The sequence below is a fragment of the Maniola hyperantus genome, chromosome 7 (genome assembly GCF_902806685.2).
Source record: "Maniola hyperantus chromosome 7, iAphHyp1.2, whole genome shotgun sequence".
NCBI lineage: Eukaryota > Metazoa > Arthropoda > Insecta > Lepidoptera > Nymphalidae > Maniola > Maniola hyperantus.
This window is the reverse complement of record NC_048542.1, coordinates 3,953,366-3,967,287: the sequence shown is the minus strand read 5'-3', so window position 1 is coordinate 3,967,287 and position 13,922 is coordinate 3,953,366. Positions and strand designations below refer to the sequence as shown.

The 13,922-nt window shown below is 37.7% G+C and overlaps 1 protein-coding gene across 1 annotated transcript in view; it reads left to right on the top strand.

Annotated features, from left to right (window-relative positions):
- Positions 1–13,922, top strand: part of LOC117983790 (uncharacterized) — a 70,619-nt gene that overhangs the window by 31,488 nt on the left and 25,209 nt on the right. The window contains exons 2-3 of the mRNA XM_034970411.2: positions 10,024–10,163; positions 10,638–10,919. Coding sequence (XP_034826302.1) covers positions 10,108–10,163; positions 10,638–10,919 — 338 coding nt within the window. The 5' untranslated portion in view covers positions 10,024–10,107. The remainder of the gene's footprint in view (positions 1–10,023; positions 10,164–10,637; positions 10,920–13,922) is intronic.

Below are 13,922 nucleotides of genomic sequence, written 5' to 3'. Positions count from 1 at the left end.
GTAAACAATAATAATAATATGCTTAATAAGCGACAATTCCATGCAACCTACTTCCTTGTTCATTAAATCATCGTACATAGCATAGGGACCTCATGTAAAGTGTAATATCATCGTAATATTAATTCCGATGTAAGTATCATATTATGACAAGCTGCCAACCACATCATACATAAAGAATCATAATATTATTAAGTACTATGAAAATAAAATATGATCTAAAATATTATGTTTATCATCGTTAAGCACAATAACTTCTGAACCATTATTTGCTGTCAATACAATATAATTAAGTATTTATATCCTGTTATCGTAACAAATATATTTAGATAAGTAGGTATGTACGAGTTACAGGTTTACGACGGAGGATATCTTTGAACAGCACAACAAATAATTCAAAATAATATCAAACAATCACTTCATTTGCCCTAAAACCTACATAATATGTACTTAGATAAATTTAAATAGAAATGATGTAGCTACCTACCAACCATCGATGTAGACTCAAAATTCAAACATAATCTGTCACAGCACAGCCAATTTTCTCCGATGTAAATAGATAGGTACCTACCTACCCTACCTACCTAAACGAATTTTGAATATATGCAGAAAATAGTTCTTTAAGTTTATAGATTACTAGCTGATGCCCGCGACTTCGTACGCGTGGATTGAGATTTTTAAAAATCCCGTGGGAACTCATCAATTTTCCGGGATGAAAAGTAGCCTATGTCCTTCCCCGGGATATAAACTAACCCTGTACAAAATTTCATCAAAATCGGTTGAACGGTTGGGCCGTGAGAAGCTAGCAGACAGACAGACAGACACACTTTCGCATTTATAATATTAGTTTGGATAGGAAAGCCATGGTAAAATCTCTCAAATTTGTGCGTATAAATTTACGTATATGCCCGCGACGTCGACGCGTGGATTTAGGTTTTGTAAAAATCCCGTGGTTTTCCCTTTGATTTTCCGGGATAAAAAGCAGCGTCACTCTCTAGGTATTTAACTGTACGGAATCGTCTCCGTCGTACTTGTCCGGTTTTTTTCACCTTTGAGCACGAAACACTAAAAAGAAGAAAATGTGAGCATAAAAACAATGCGCTGCTTAACTGGTTGATAGCCATGGTCAATTCAAGAATTGTTGCGTTATATTTAACTTGAATTTATATCCGATTGACCTTGCACCTCCATAACAGAAGACAATTGAACCTGTTTGTTTCCAGTTTTAATTCTATAGTCGCGTATAGACAGCGTCGTCGGTCCTAGACTAGGTACCTACATATTTATATTGTAAGCCACTGTAAGTTACATTCCTACCTACATTATACAGGGCAGAGTAAGAAAGAATCCTTTACGTGTAGGTACTATTAAGGTGTCAGCACACATATGGGATCGGAAAGGGATCGTAACCGTAACGCTTTTCGCCTCGCTGTCAACCTACCGTATGCACGTAACGAAAGCGTACCAGCAGCGCCTGTACGTCAATTCGGCTACGGCTAGGCGACACCGCGCTTACGCCTCGCCGCCCGCTGGCTGACCCTGGTTGGCACCAGATCAGTTTGAATCCAAACGTTAAGTGTAGCGCACGGTTATGTCTTGGCTTACAATACGAAAAGCAGCAAATACGAATATACGAATGGTTTAGAATACGAAGCAGGCAAGTCGCGGGAGGGGACAGGGGCAAGGGTGGACGAAGAGATGTGAGCTCGGGTACGGAGAGACGTAAGCGCGGGGACGATGAGCCGTAAGCGCGGGAATTGCAAGTTCGGAGCCTGTTCCGAGGCGAGGCGATTACGTTATGATTCCGATTAGTGTGCGTTGGGAGTTTAATACAAATCATTCTGAACGGCTCGAGGCGATACGGTGACGATCCCTTTCCGATCCCATATGTGTGCTGACACCTTTACTATGCCATCTTTAACTAGTATTATTTAGATTATAATATGCCATATTTTGTACAATCATTTTATTATTGTATTGCTCTATGCCGATCTGACTTTCGTAAGCGCTTGTAATGAGTCTAACAATTACAAATTATTTGTTTTGAAAACAAGTTTGTTTCGAATAACCAAATCATATAATATGAAGGTATCAAAATATACGAATATATTATTGTCAGCAATTTTTCTTCCACAAATTCAAGCAAAGATATTAGATAATAATAATATCCGTGACCTCCCGTGACTTTCATGACCCAGTCATATAGACGTCAATAGTTCTTCTAAAACAATTAGCCTACGTACCTACCTACCTGCTCAAAACTAGATAGGTAGTTTCTACATACTCACTACCCATTACTGTAAATGCGAAAGCGTGTTTATTTGTCCTTCAATCACGTCGTAATGAACCAACGGATCGACGTGATTTTTGCATGGGTATAGGTAGTGATATGAAGAGTGACTATAGGCTAATTTTTATCCCGGAAAATTAAATTAAAAACCTAGATCCACGCAGATGAAGTCCGACCCATGTGCGTCTCTGGGATACCAACTATCTCTGTAGGTACCTGTTGTCGAAGTCGGTAAAACAATTTCACAGACGACAGACTTTCGTATTTATAAAATTAGTACGTATAGGCAGCAACGATTTATAGCTAAAGTATCGAATCTAAGCATAAATTTGTTAATTATAAGGTCTGTTCTAAGCGGACAGTCGTGGGCGTAAGGTACTCTCAAATAACCAGGCAACGACCTTTAAAATATCACAAGTTGCTATTAAAATAGGTTTATTGGTTTACAGTTGAATAAATTAACAAAGCAAACCGCGTTGGTCGGAACGTTGCGAAATTGCACGCCTCCATTACGGCGTCGGCGAAACTTTATCGGGCCATCCACAGAAATCAGAGTAGGTAGCTTACGTTAGTACTTATTACTATTATAATTATTACTAGCTGATGCCCGCGACTTCGTACGCGTGGATTTAGGTTTTTAAAAATCCCGTGGGAATTCTTTGATTTTCCGCGATAAAAAGTAGCCTATGTCACTCTCCAGGTCTTTATCTACTCATGCAAAAAATCACGTCAATCAGTTCCGTTGCACCATTGCGACGTGATTGAAGGACAAATCAACACACAAACACACTTTCGCATTTATAATAAGGGTACCTACTGATTCTGTGCTATTAGGTAGTTATGACGCGTACAATCGGAGATAGGACTCGCCTTTGCGCTATGTATTAAAATAACATAGGTAGGTAGGTACTCGTATCTCTCCCTAGGGTTCCTACTTCCTAGTAGGAGTAAAATGTAAATGAATTTTTAGTAAAATGTGTATTTCTGTTGCGACTATAACAACAAATACTGCAAAATTGCTGCCATAAAAATTTAAATTTAAATTAACAAAATTTCTCAAAAGTATTTCTTGTACGATGCGAAACCTTCGTGTGTGAGTCCGCTTTCAATTTGTAGGTTTTAGTTTTTCATATTTAAACCTCATAGGGTAAAGTCGAAACATCAGGGTTCTTTTTTAACCATTTTGGCACGGAACTATAAAAATAGGAATTGCACGTGTTGCTCAAAATCAGTGAATGCGGAGAATCAAAAGATAGATATTTTTTTTTCGAAGGTAACTACAAGGTAATATAGCAGACATTAGGAGAAAAATCTGAAAACTGCGAATTTGTGGTTACATCACAAGAAAAAAATTAAAATGTGTTCATGAACAAATATTGCTATTTTCGACTTTCAAAGTAAGATTGCTTTATCAAGTGGGATACTAGTATCATATGAAATTGCTTTACCTGTACATTCTAAAACAGATTTTTATGTATTTTTAGGCATAACAGTTTTTGATTTATCGTGCAAAATGTCGATAAAATACGATTGTGGTACGGAACCCTTAGTGCGCGAGTGTGACTCGCACTTGGCCGGTTTTTGACCACCACGTATCCGAGTCCCACAAGCCGCAAGTAACGGACGAGAGCCGATAACTTAAATTATATTAATGGCCACAATTGAAATCAATATGTGCCGTTAAGTGGCATGCAGCTGCGTGAAATCGTAGATATACATGGCACATGGTATGTAGGTACTGTTATATCTTTCGTTATGTCAGAGTGAACGTGAGTGAGAAAACTCTCGGTTGTATCCTGAATCGACGACATGTCAAATATCAGGGTATGGTGACGTCGTGAAATCAAAGAAAAATAGGGCTACCTAGCGTCAAATGTACTAACATTTCACACCTGCCAGTGACGTCGAAGTCTCGACGTTTTGTTAGAATTTCCCTAACTGTCGTGAACTGTGGTTATGTTGTATTGTGTATGAAATTGTACTAAGTTGTAATATTACTATTTTGCTTGTTCTTGTTTGGTACAGTAGGTACCTAGAAATGAAGGAAATACCCTTTGAATTCAGTAAGTACCCACTTTGTATTCGAATTGTTAAGTGCAGTTGCACCTAACTAAGTGGGTGTGTTTGTTTGTTGGTTTGTCCTTCAACTATGCCGCCACGGAGTATCGGATCGACGTGATTTTTCGCATGAATATATAAGTTAGAGACCTGGAAAGTGGCATAGGCTACTTTTATATTGGAAAATCAAATAGTTCCCACGGAATTTTTATAAGCCTTAATCGCGGCTGTTCCTAGCTGTTTATAAGGTATCTACTAACTAGGTATATAACTACAGTCATTGTGGCTAATTCTATTGTACCTACACGCTCTCTAAACTAAAATAAATTGACAGGTTTAAATCTAGTGCTATCCTTTTTAACAGGGGGCGTTGTAAAAGAGATAATAATAGACCGGTCTATTTTAGGAGATCATATACTTTTATGTACAACATAATTAGCCCCATTATCTTATGGATTTAAGAAACAGCGTTCATGAATCGTAAATTAGTTTCAAAATAGCTTTACACTGGTATAAAATAAAATAAATAAATAAACTTTTATTTCAGGCATAAGTACACCCATAATTGTGTGTTAGTACAGAAACAATTCCTTAACCTATGTTAGTACCTACTTACTACTAGCTTAAACTTAACTTAACAACTAATTCTACTACTATTAAAACTAATCCTATTTATAACGCCCGAGGGAGTCTCTTTGCGCCTATGTGCGCACCACTCCAGCACCTCCAGAGAGGGCTGTCCAATTTCATGGACAATGCGCTGAGGAGAGTGTTGGTACTCCTCAACAGCCTGCTCATCATGGACGCGGCACGCTTGCGCATGATCGCGTAGAAATCATCCACGCGAGCATCCGCAAACATTGCCGACGCACTGCAGTGTCGAGGCTTCCTCAACACCGCCCTCAGCACATTGTTGTATTGAACGCGCAGGGCACTGTAGGTCCGCTGCGTGTAGTTCGTCCACAGACTGCACGTGTAAAATGACTGGCAGTAAGCCCTAAATAAGGTCAGCTTTACCCGTTCAGTATGTTCCATTATTAATTTCTATTTTCTCTGGATTTACTATTGTCTTTTTTCCATGTCTAAACAATATATACCTTCTGGCCACAATTTATTGTCCGTAAATAGGGATAATTTACTCGTATTACGCTAAGCCAGTTATTCTAAATGCAATTTTCATAAATTTTCAAGTGCAATATGATCTTTTATATCGCTGCCGCTAATTCTTCACTAAAATAGGATGCACCTACGTGAGCCGAGTTTATAGCCACTTAGTCACGGTCTGTTTATTATGAAACTCATATTTATCGTTGATAACCTCATTCCTCATAACATGAAATAGGAATCCAAAGAAATCCGTTCGTGGATGCTTTTGCTACCTAATTCTGTTGTACTTACATAGAGAACTTAACTAAATTGACAGTTCTAGATCTAGTGCTAAACTCTTTCATAATGCGCCCTGCTGAAGAGAATAAGCTATAGATTTACACCTGTCAATTTAAAGATTGTGAAGATAGGTATAGGTAGACCGGAATCTCTTGAAATGAAATTCCAAATTTAGCAACACTGTACTCCGTGAACATCCCATGTACATACTAGTACTCTGTGGTGAATATTAATAATTCACCACAGTGCACTGTGTACACAGGATAGGTACTCACAGAGTACAGCGCTGCTAACTCCGGAATCCCTCTTCAATATTTTTCATGAGATTCTGGTCCACGGATACAAGTAGGTACATAACAGAATTAGCTACTATAATAATATTTATCAGTCTAAGTAAGGACCCACAAGCTTAATTTGTTATAATTCGCCAAAACAGACAAATTAATTATTATAGAAGGATATTGGTAGAGTCCACCCCATGATTGACCAAGTGCGGATTGGCAGACTTCACACGTCGCTGAGAACATCACAGAAAACTCTCAGGCATTTCAGCACCCTTAAAGTAACTTTCCAAAAAGTTAGAAGTGTGTGCCTGGAATCAATCCCGACCCCCTGAATAGGAGGCTGTCTTAACCACATCACCGCTCTATGATTCTACTATTCAGTAATTATTTATTCATTTGTAAGGTCACAGATACAATAGTATGTAGTTCTTTCCATCAGGTTTATGTATCAATTTCCATCAGATGTGATTGTGGTCAAGCGTTTGCCTATAATGAATAAAAAAAATTACTTACTACCTTGGTATACAACAAATAGGTACCTACCTATACCTCTATGTAATAATTTGCAAACGTAGATTTTCTACGCGTAGGTAGGTACGTTCTACCTATAACTGTTGAAAGTGCAGTTGTAAAATAAGCAAAATATAATAATATGGCGTGATATGCAAAGTTGCTTATTTTGCAGGTCGGGTGTCTGAAGTCTGAACACGTATCTGCTAATTTTATTGCGTAAATAAGCGATATGTAATACCCAACTAGGTACCTACTTGCGCAATTACATCTGCTCTGTAGGTACAAACTACATTATGTACAATTTTAATATTTACATAATCTAAATATATAAAAGGAAAGGGGACTGACTGACTGACTGATCTATCAACGCACAGCTCAAACTACTGGACGGACGGATCGGGCTGAAATTTGGCATGCATAGCTATTACGACGTAGGCATTGGCTACTAACGATATTTGAAAAAAATTCAATTCCTAAGGGGGTGAAATAGGGGTTTGAAATTTAAAATCGAGAGCATAAGCTAGTACAAAGTATTTCAATAAAATTTTAATTCGAATGCAATATAAATACTTATCAATATTTTTGACTTCTCAACCTATCGTGAGTTTGGATTTTAGGTTTTCGAAGTAAGAAAATCTCATTACTGGCAGTGGGGGCAGAGCCAGCGCGTGCCAGACCTTCGTTATTTTATAAAAGCTGAAAGTTTCTCTACGTATTGCCCCCAACACTGGGAAAAACGTTTGTTTGGATCATGGTGGCCATGGGAGATAACAGGTATTAATAAAGATGTAAAAAAAATTACGTCAAAGTGTAAAGTCTAATTTTTTATACTTTCTTCATAAAAGTATTAGAAATTAAGTCAGGCATAGGCAGGGGGTTGCGACGACACTAAGTGTCCCCCAAAGCCACCATGATCCAAACAAACAACAATATCTGTGGGTTCACCTTTAAACTAACGACTGTACTGTGACTATAATCGTACTTTCGACATGAAATTTGACACAAAAAGTTAAAATGGCGCGTCATTTTTACGTATTATACTTATAAATATTTTAAGACCCCCTAAAACAGAACAGAATTCTAATTTCTACACCAATTCCTGTAACGAATTTTCTCGAATAGATACCCTTCAGGGATTCAGGCATTATATAATTGGCAGCCCTAGCTTATCCGAGTACGTTAGCCTAGAAAGTTCTATAAGAAATCGAAAGTTCATCTCTACTTACAGATTTTTCCACTCAATAGCTAAGCCGGTTACATATTATGAGAAATTATTGCATTTACAATGACTGTCGCGAACTATGAAATATGAATAGGTTCGTGACCATTCACCTTACAATAGAAACGTTAAGTCAGAGCGTCTCTATATTTTATCCCATCACATCTATCATGGCTTATTGGCTACCTACTGTACCTCTATGTTTGATGTGCAATATTTAGGTACATATAGGTACTTGCGTAAAATAATGTGTTTGCATTTTGTATGGCAAATAGTTTATAATCAGTAAACTAAGCAAATGTGAGAAATGTTCATGCGAGTTTGTTATGCGCCACATTTCATCATGAAAACCTACCTAACGTTACATTGCTTATTTGAAAAGACTTATCACTTAGCTGAAGTTGACGTAGCTGACCTAACCACGAATAAAAACTTGTTAAAGGACTTTTTAAATACAATAAACAACTTTCAAAAGAACTCTTAAATCCTACCAGCAGGCCGATTAAGGTTAGATAGCTTAATGTTCGAAAATACATACCTAGGTACATACTTAGTGACTTTTATGTGGTCTTAAATATACGATATCACTGAAAAAGGCACCTCTTTTAGATAGGTTACCAAATAATGATTATAATATAAGAATTTTTTACTAAAAAACTTTAAAAATATTCATAAATGTCTCTTTGAAATTCCGCTACCGAGTATCGTTGTTCACATGAATAGTAAATATAAGTAGGTATACTTACCAAAGTATAGGTGTTTTAGGCTAAATAGCTTTCAGTTTTCACTCTATGCCAGCGTGGGACAAGGGCCGAGGCAAATTCATCTAATTAACCAATGTCAATTAGGTACGTATGCCATTAGAGCAAATGGCCAATTTAGCGTTGCGTGTTTTGGGTTGATTCTATGCTTTTATCATGCGATGAACTACCTTGGTGATGTTTTGCTACTTTTATAGTTTCACTTTTTTTTTGCTAGTGTACACTTAATATTTCATTCAGTGCGTTTATTGTGCGTTTTCGGTAGATAAGGGTAGTTTAAAGCCTGAGCCGTAGACGAATTTTTTAATGCACACGTTTATTATAGGTATACATATTACGTTTAGTAAAAACCTATAATAAACATAGGATTTAAGCGGGCAACAGTCTATTGTCGCTTATTTACTCGCTACAGTGGCTATTACTAGGATTTTCAAACTTTCATAAGGTTTTTAACATTAGCAACTCTAATGCAGTCGCTACTTGGTCTACTATAAAAAACAGTAACGTTTACCTTTACTAAACTGTGCTGTTTTTGGAGTAGAAGTCAAGTATTCCATGTAGTTTAAAATTGCTAACATGTTAGAACTGTTCTGACCGTCGCGCGAGGTCAAACAGCAATGTATTGGACATGTTTAGTTTTCATACATCATGAATTCATGACCAATTTGTTAATATATTCTACACTATCCTATAGAGTTTATTTTGATCAGCGATACCAACAAGCTAGTAAGTAAGCTATTGGTCACTTGTAAATTAATGTTAAGGCCTTTTAGCCATAGTTAACGAATCTTGACGTCTTATGCAATCCACAGATATTTTTTCTGGCGGTCAACTTTAATAGTCTTGACTCTTGGTGCAATTGGCCGTAGCGTAGGACTGAAACCATACCGAAACTCAAAACCGCTTGGCATCGTTGCGTCGCGGTCTTATATAACTACTCGTGTGGTTTCGGTATGGAAGCATCGTCAGAAACTACGAGCTTCTTCCTCCTTGATGCGCGTCACATAACAAGACGGTTTATTAATTCTCAGTTCCTATAATAATCATAAAACAACAGCCTGTAAGTTTTACTTACATAAGTAGCTTACGTGATTAACTTACGACAAATTTACTAATGTAAACACTCATAAAAATACATTTACAATATTAAATTTGCTGTCAATTACTTAGTTAAGTAATTACTTAATCACGCAAGCTACTTACGTGAGTAAAAGTCAAAGTCAAAGTCAAATGATTTATTCAAAATAGGTAATAAATTACTCTTTTCGATTGTCAGTTGTTGGATTTGTAAGATATAAGTAGTGGTGATAATTATTACGCAAACTTAAAACAAAAGCTACGAGGGTTCAACTTATAGGTGTAATCGGGGTCTGACAACGCAGTAAAATGCTTCGCAGCGAGTAATCAATCACCCAGCGTGGTTTTCAGTTTGAGTCCTAAGTGGCATCTAGAAGAGATAAAAGTAACTATACAGAAGGTAAGTAAGTATAATTAATTGTGGTCATCTTGTTTCAGATAATCGAGCGTGTGCGAGGCGGAGGACGGCAGGCGGAGGGCAAATGATGATCGCGGAGTGCGTCCAGAGTCGCGTCCGGCGAAATGGCCGCGCTCTCCTGTTACCAGCCGTGCCGCTCGCACCTCGCACAGCCTGCTAGGTAATTAGTCAAATTAAAACCCTTTCATTTAGATTCCAATACATTGATTAGGGACCTGATTAAAAACCAGGGTTACGCTGATTGCAGTATTCCGTCAAGATAATCATACTATAGCCCACGCGCGAAAAAAACTAGCGTCTCGCTTCTTTTATAAATTCACAAAATCATTCACGAGCATTTCACGAGTTATTATGAGAAATAGGCTGCTATTGAGTAGGTATTATTTTTAAAGACTAGCTTATGCTCGCGACTTCGTCCGCCTGGACTACACAAATTTCAAACCCCTATTTCACCCCCTTAGGGGTTGAATTTTCAAAAATCCTTTCTTAGCGGATGCCTACGTCATAATAGCTATCTGCATGCCAAATTTCAGCCCGATCCGTCCAGTAGTTTGAGCTGTGCGTTGATAGATCAATCAGTCAGTCAGTCAATCCTTTTATATATTTAGATGAAATAAAATAATCACAATTTCAGGTGCTTCGACGACGACGAAGAATCAGCAACACTTACAGCGCGAAGACGTCAGTTCATTGAAAGATGTCACGAGGCGCGGACGGGGCGCCACCGGGACCTCATACCTGAGGTATCCGTCAAACGCACCAGGGAGGAGCTAGCAAAGCATGCGGCACAAAGCGCGACACTGACGAGGCGGCTCAACGTCGAGTCAGGCTGGTCCAAGGTCGAGGAGGTCAGGAAGAAGTTCGAGGGCGTGGCCACGTCACCTGCCTACTCCAGATCCTTTGAATCGCCGCCTAGGTGAGTTGAGAACAATAAACACATTATTCTGGATAAATTATTTGGCACCGGGACCTCATACTCGAGGTGTTCATCAATCGCACCAGAGAGGAGCTAGCAAAGCATGTTCAAACTATGTAACTGTTGCTTAAGGTGACGCTGGATGCACGTCCGAACTGCTCGGCCCACGTGGGTAACCTGTATGCTATTTCACCTAACATTGTGATAGAAAGAAATAGACTCAGTGATGAGCAGTGTAGCGAGTGCATGCGCTCACACTAGCGTCCGGATATATTGATGATGGCACACAGATAGTTGGACAGATGTCACCGATGAATTTTTGTAAATATATGATTTATGAAGGAACTACTTATTTCAATTATTATTGTATAAGATTTTATGGAAGAGCGGGGTCGCCTGCCACGAGTACTCGTAGCAATACTAAAACAGTTACTGGGATGGTCCCAATTACTACGCACTATGTGAAATTGTTTTACCTACTGAAATAGATATTTTTAAATTTTTTTTGAATGATAATGATTACCTACTTATCTTTTGATGAATACTATAAAATCTCACTTACATACATACCTATTAGGTAACTACTACCTCAGCGTGTATAAACAACTCGTACTTATATTATATTATAGAAATCCATACTTCTATGAAGTGTCTGTCTGTAATTTCGAAATAACTACCGCAAGCTCATAATATTGTTATTTGAACTGTACCATAACAGCTGAATCAAATGTTTTTAAAAACTGTCTGTCTGTCTGTCTGTTTGAACGGGCTAATCTTCGGAACGGCAGAACCTATTTTGACGGGACTTTTACAGACAAGTAGAGGATTAACAAAGGATACTTTTTTAACCGACTTTTAAAAAAGGAGTTGTGTTTTTCTACCTATGTACACAGAAATCTCCGAGATTTCTGAACCGATTTGCGTATTTTTTTTAATTGATAAAGAAACTTTGCAACATTGTCCTATATAAAATGTGGATTTCAACTCCTCAATCCTGATGCTGCAGGGGACATGACCACCAAAACTTATGGGATTTTGAAACTGTCGGTTATAAATTGATATTGAGAGGTAGGTACCTATATCTACCAAGTAAAGACTTTATCATTGAACTCGAAGACCCACTTCTCGACCCTGATGCTGTACCTAAGGAATTGCATTGCTAAATCGTGGTGATCCCACGGAATTTTAAATGAATCATCGCCCACGCCCGTTCGGTACCCTCATTCCGCACATTGTTTTTATTAGTCAGTCCACCAATCACAACAAAGCATTCTCCCCTGTCCCCCGCCAACATTTTACGATTTTGTTTTCATGTAAATCCTTGTATATGCGTACTCTAGGAGTTGAATTCTCTGTGCTGGCGGATTACCTATTAGGAACACATGATTACACATTCGTTTGTCTGTGAAAATAAATTTTGTTGCCTACACTTATCTATTAGTAGCGACTAAAAACTATATATACCATCTACTTGTGTATAAAAAAGTCTAAATAAATTCCACTTTGATCTCAAAAATGAAAATTTTATTTTTATAAGTAGGAAGTAGGTACAATTCAATTTCCCTCTAAAAGCCCACTACACACATAAACACAATATGTATCATTTTCTGTTTCAACAGTCACATTAGATGTATCATTCGACGCAGAACTATTGAAGCTCTCCATTTCATTTCTGGAATTAATAAACATACAATCAACATAAATATATTGTGAGTATTATCTATATAGAATGTATGCAAAAAACATAGCATAACAACTTACAAGTATGGTATGGGTAGACCTTTCAATATTTAGTACAGAATTGAATGTTGCAGCATCATGTTGGATTTCAGTGGTACTATATTGGGCACATTCATTTTATTTTCCTTGTTTTCTTCTAAAAGGAATGTCTTGAGTCACTAAAATACAACATAATTCAGCATTGACAAATCTGACAACAAATAGTAAATCTCTATATTATTATATAAAAATGAATCGTTGAATGTGTTGCTGATCGCAAATCTCGAGAACAGCTGCACCGATTTCGCTAATTCTTTTTGATAATATTCCTTGAAGTACGGGGATGGTTCTTATGGAGAGAAAAATTTAAAAAATGTCCTGAAAAAGAATCGACTGTAGGCGGTGCGAAGTTCGTCGGGGCAGCTAGTAACATAATAATTATATTATCCTAATCCTAATTCCTAATCTAAATATATAAAAGAAAAAGGTGACTGACTGACTGACTGACTGACTGACTGACTGACTGACTGACTGACTGACTGACTGACTGACTGACTGACTGACTGACTGACTGACTGACTGACTGACTGATCTATCAACGCACAGCTCAAACTACTGGACGGATCGTGCTGAAATTTGGCATGCAGATAGCTATTATGACGCAGGCATCCACTAAGAAGAGATTTTTGAAAATTCATCAACTCTGGAGGGGGTGAAATAGGGGTTCGAAATTTTGTGTAGCCCACGCGGACGAAGTCGTGGGCATTTGCTAGTATCTAAATAATATCAACTTACAAACACAGTGTCAAACTTTCAGAAGCTGGCTCTAAATGGTACGGTGTGATAGCATCATAATCTAATTCAATTCGATTTTTTGCTTTGTCGTTTCCTTGCCAAAGAAAATCCCGTGATCCACTAAAATAGAAGTATAATATATAAGTATTTATTAAAATAAATAAATGTCATCATCAAATTCACCATCCTGGAGAACCTTGAAAACGACACTCGCGTCTATTTTTTATAAAAAGTGCTGGCCCGCCATCTTAGATTAAAAAATTAATGTCATTATCAAAACCAGCATCCTGGAAACCCTGAAAACGACACCCATTTCTATTTTTTGTGAAAAGTGCATGTCTGCTATTTTGGATTTGAAAATAAATGTCATTATCAAATTCAGCATCCCGGAAAAGTACATATTCAGTCAAATAAAATTCCCGTCGAGTCACATTGTTACTCACGTCGGGTGTGACGCACGGGAATAACCCCGAAAAAGTAATGGCATTA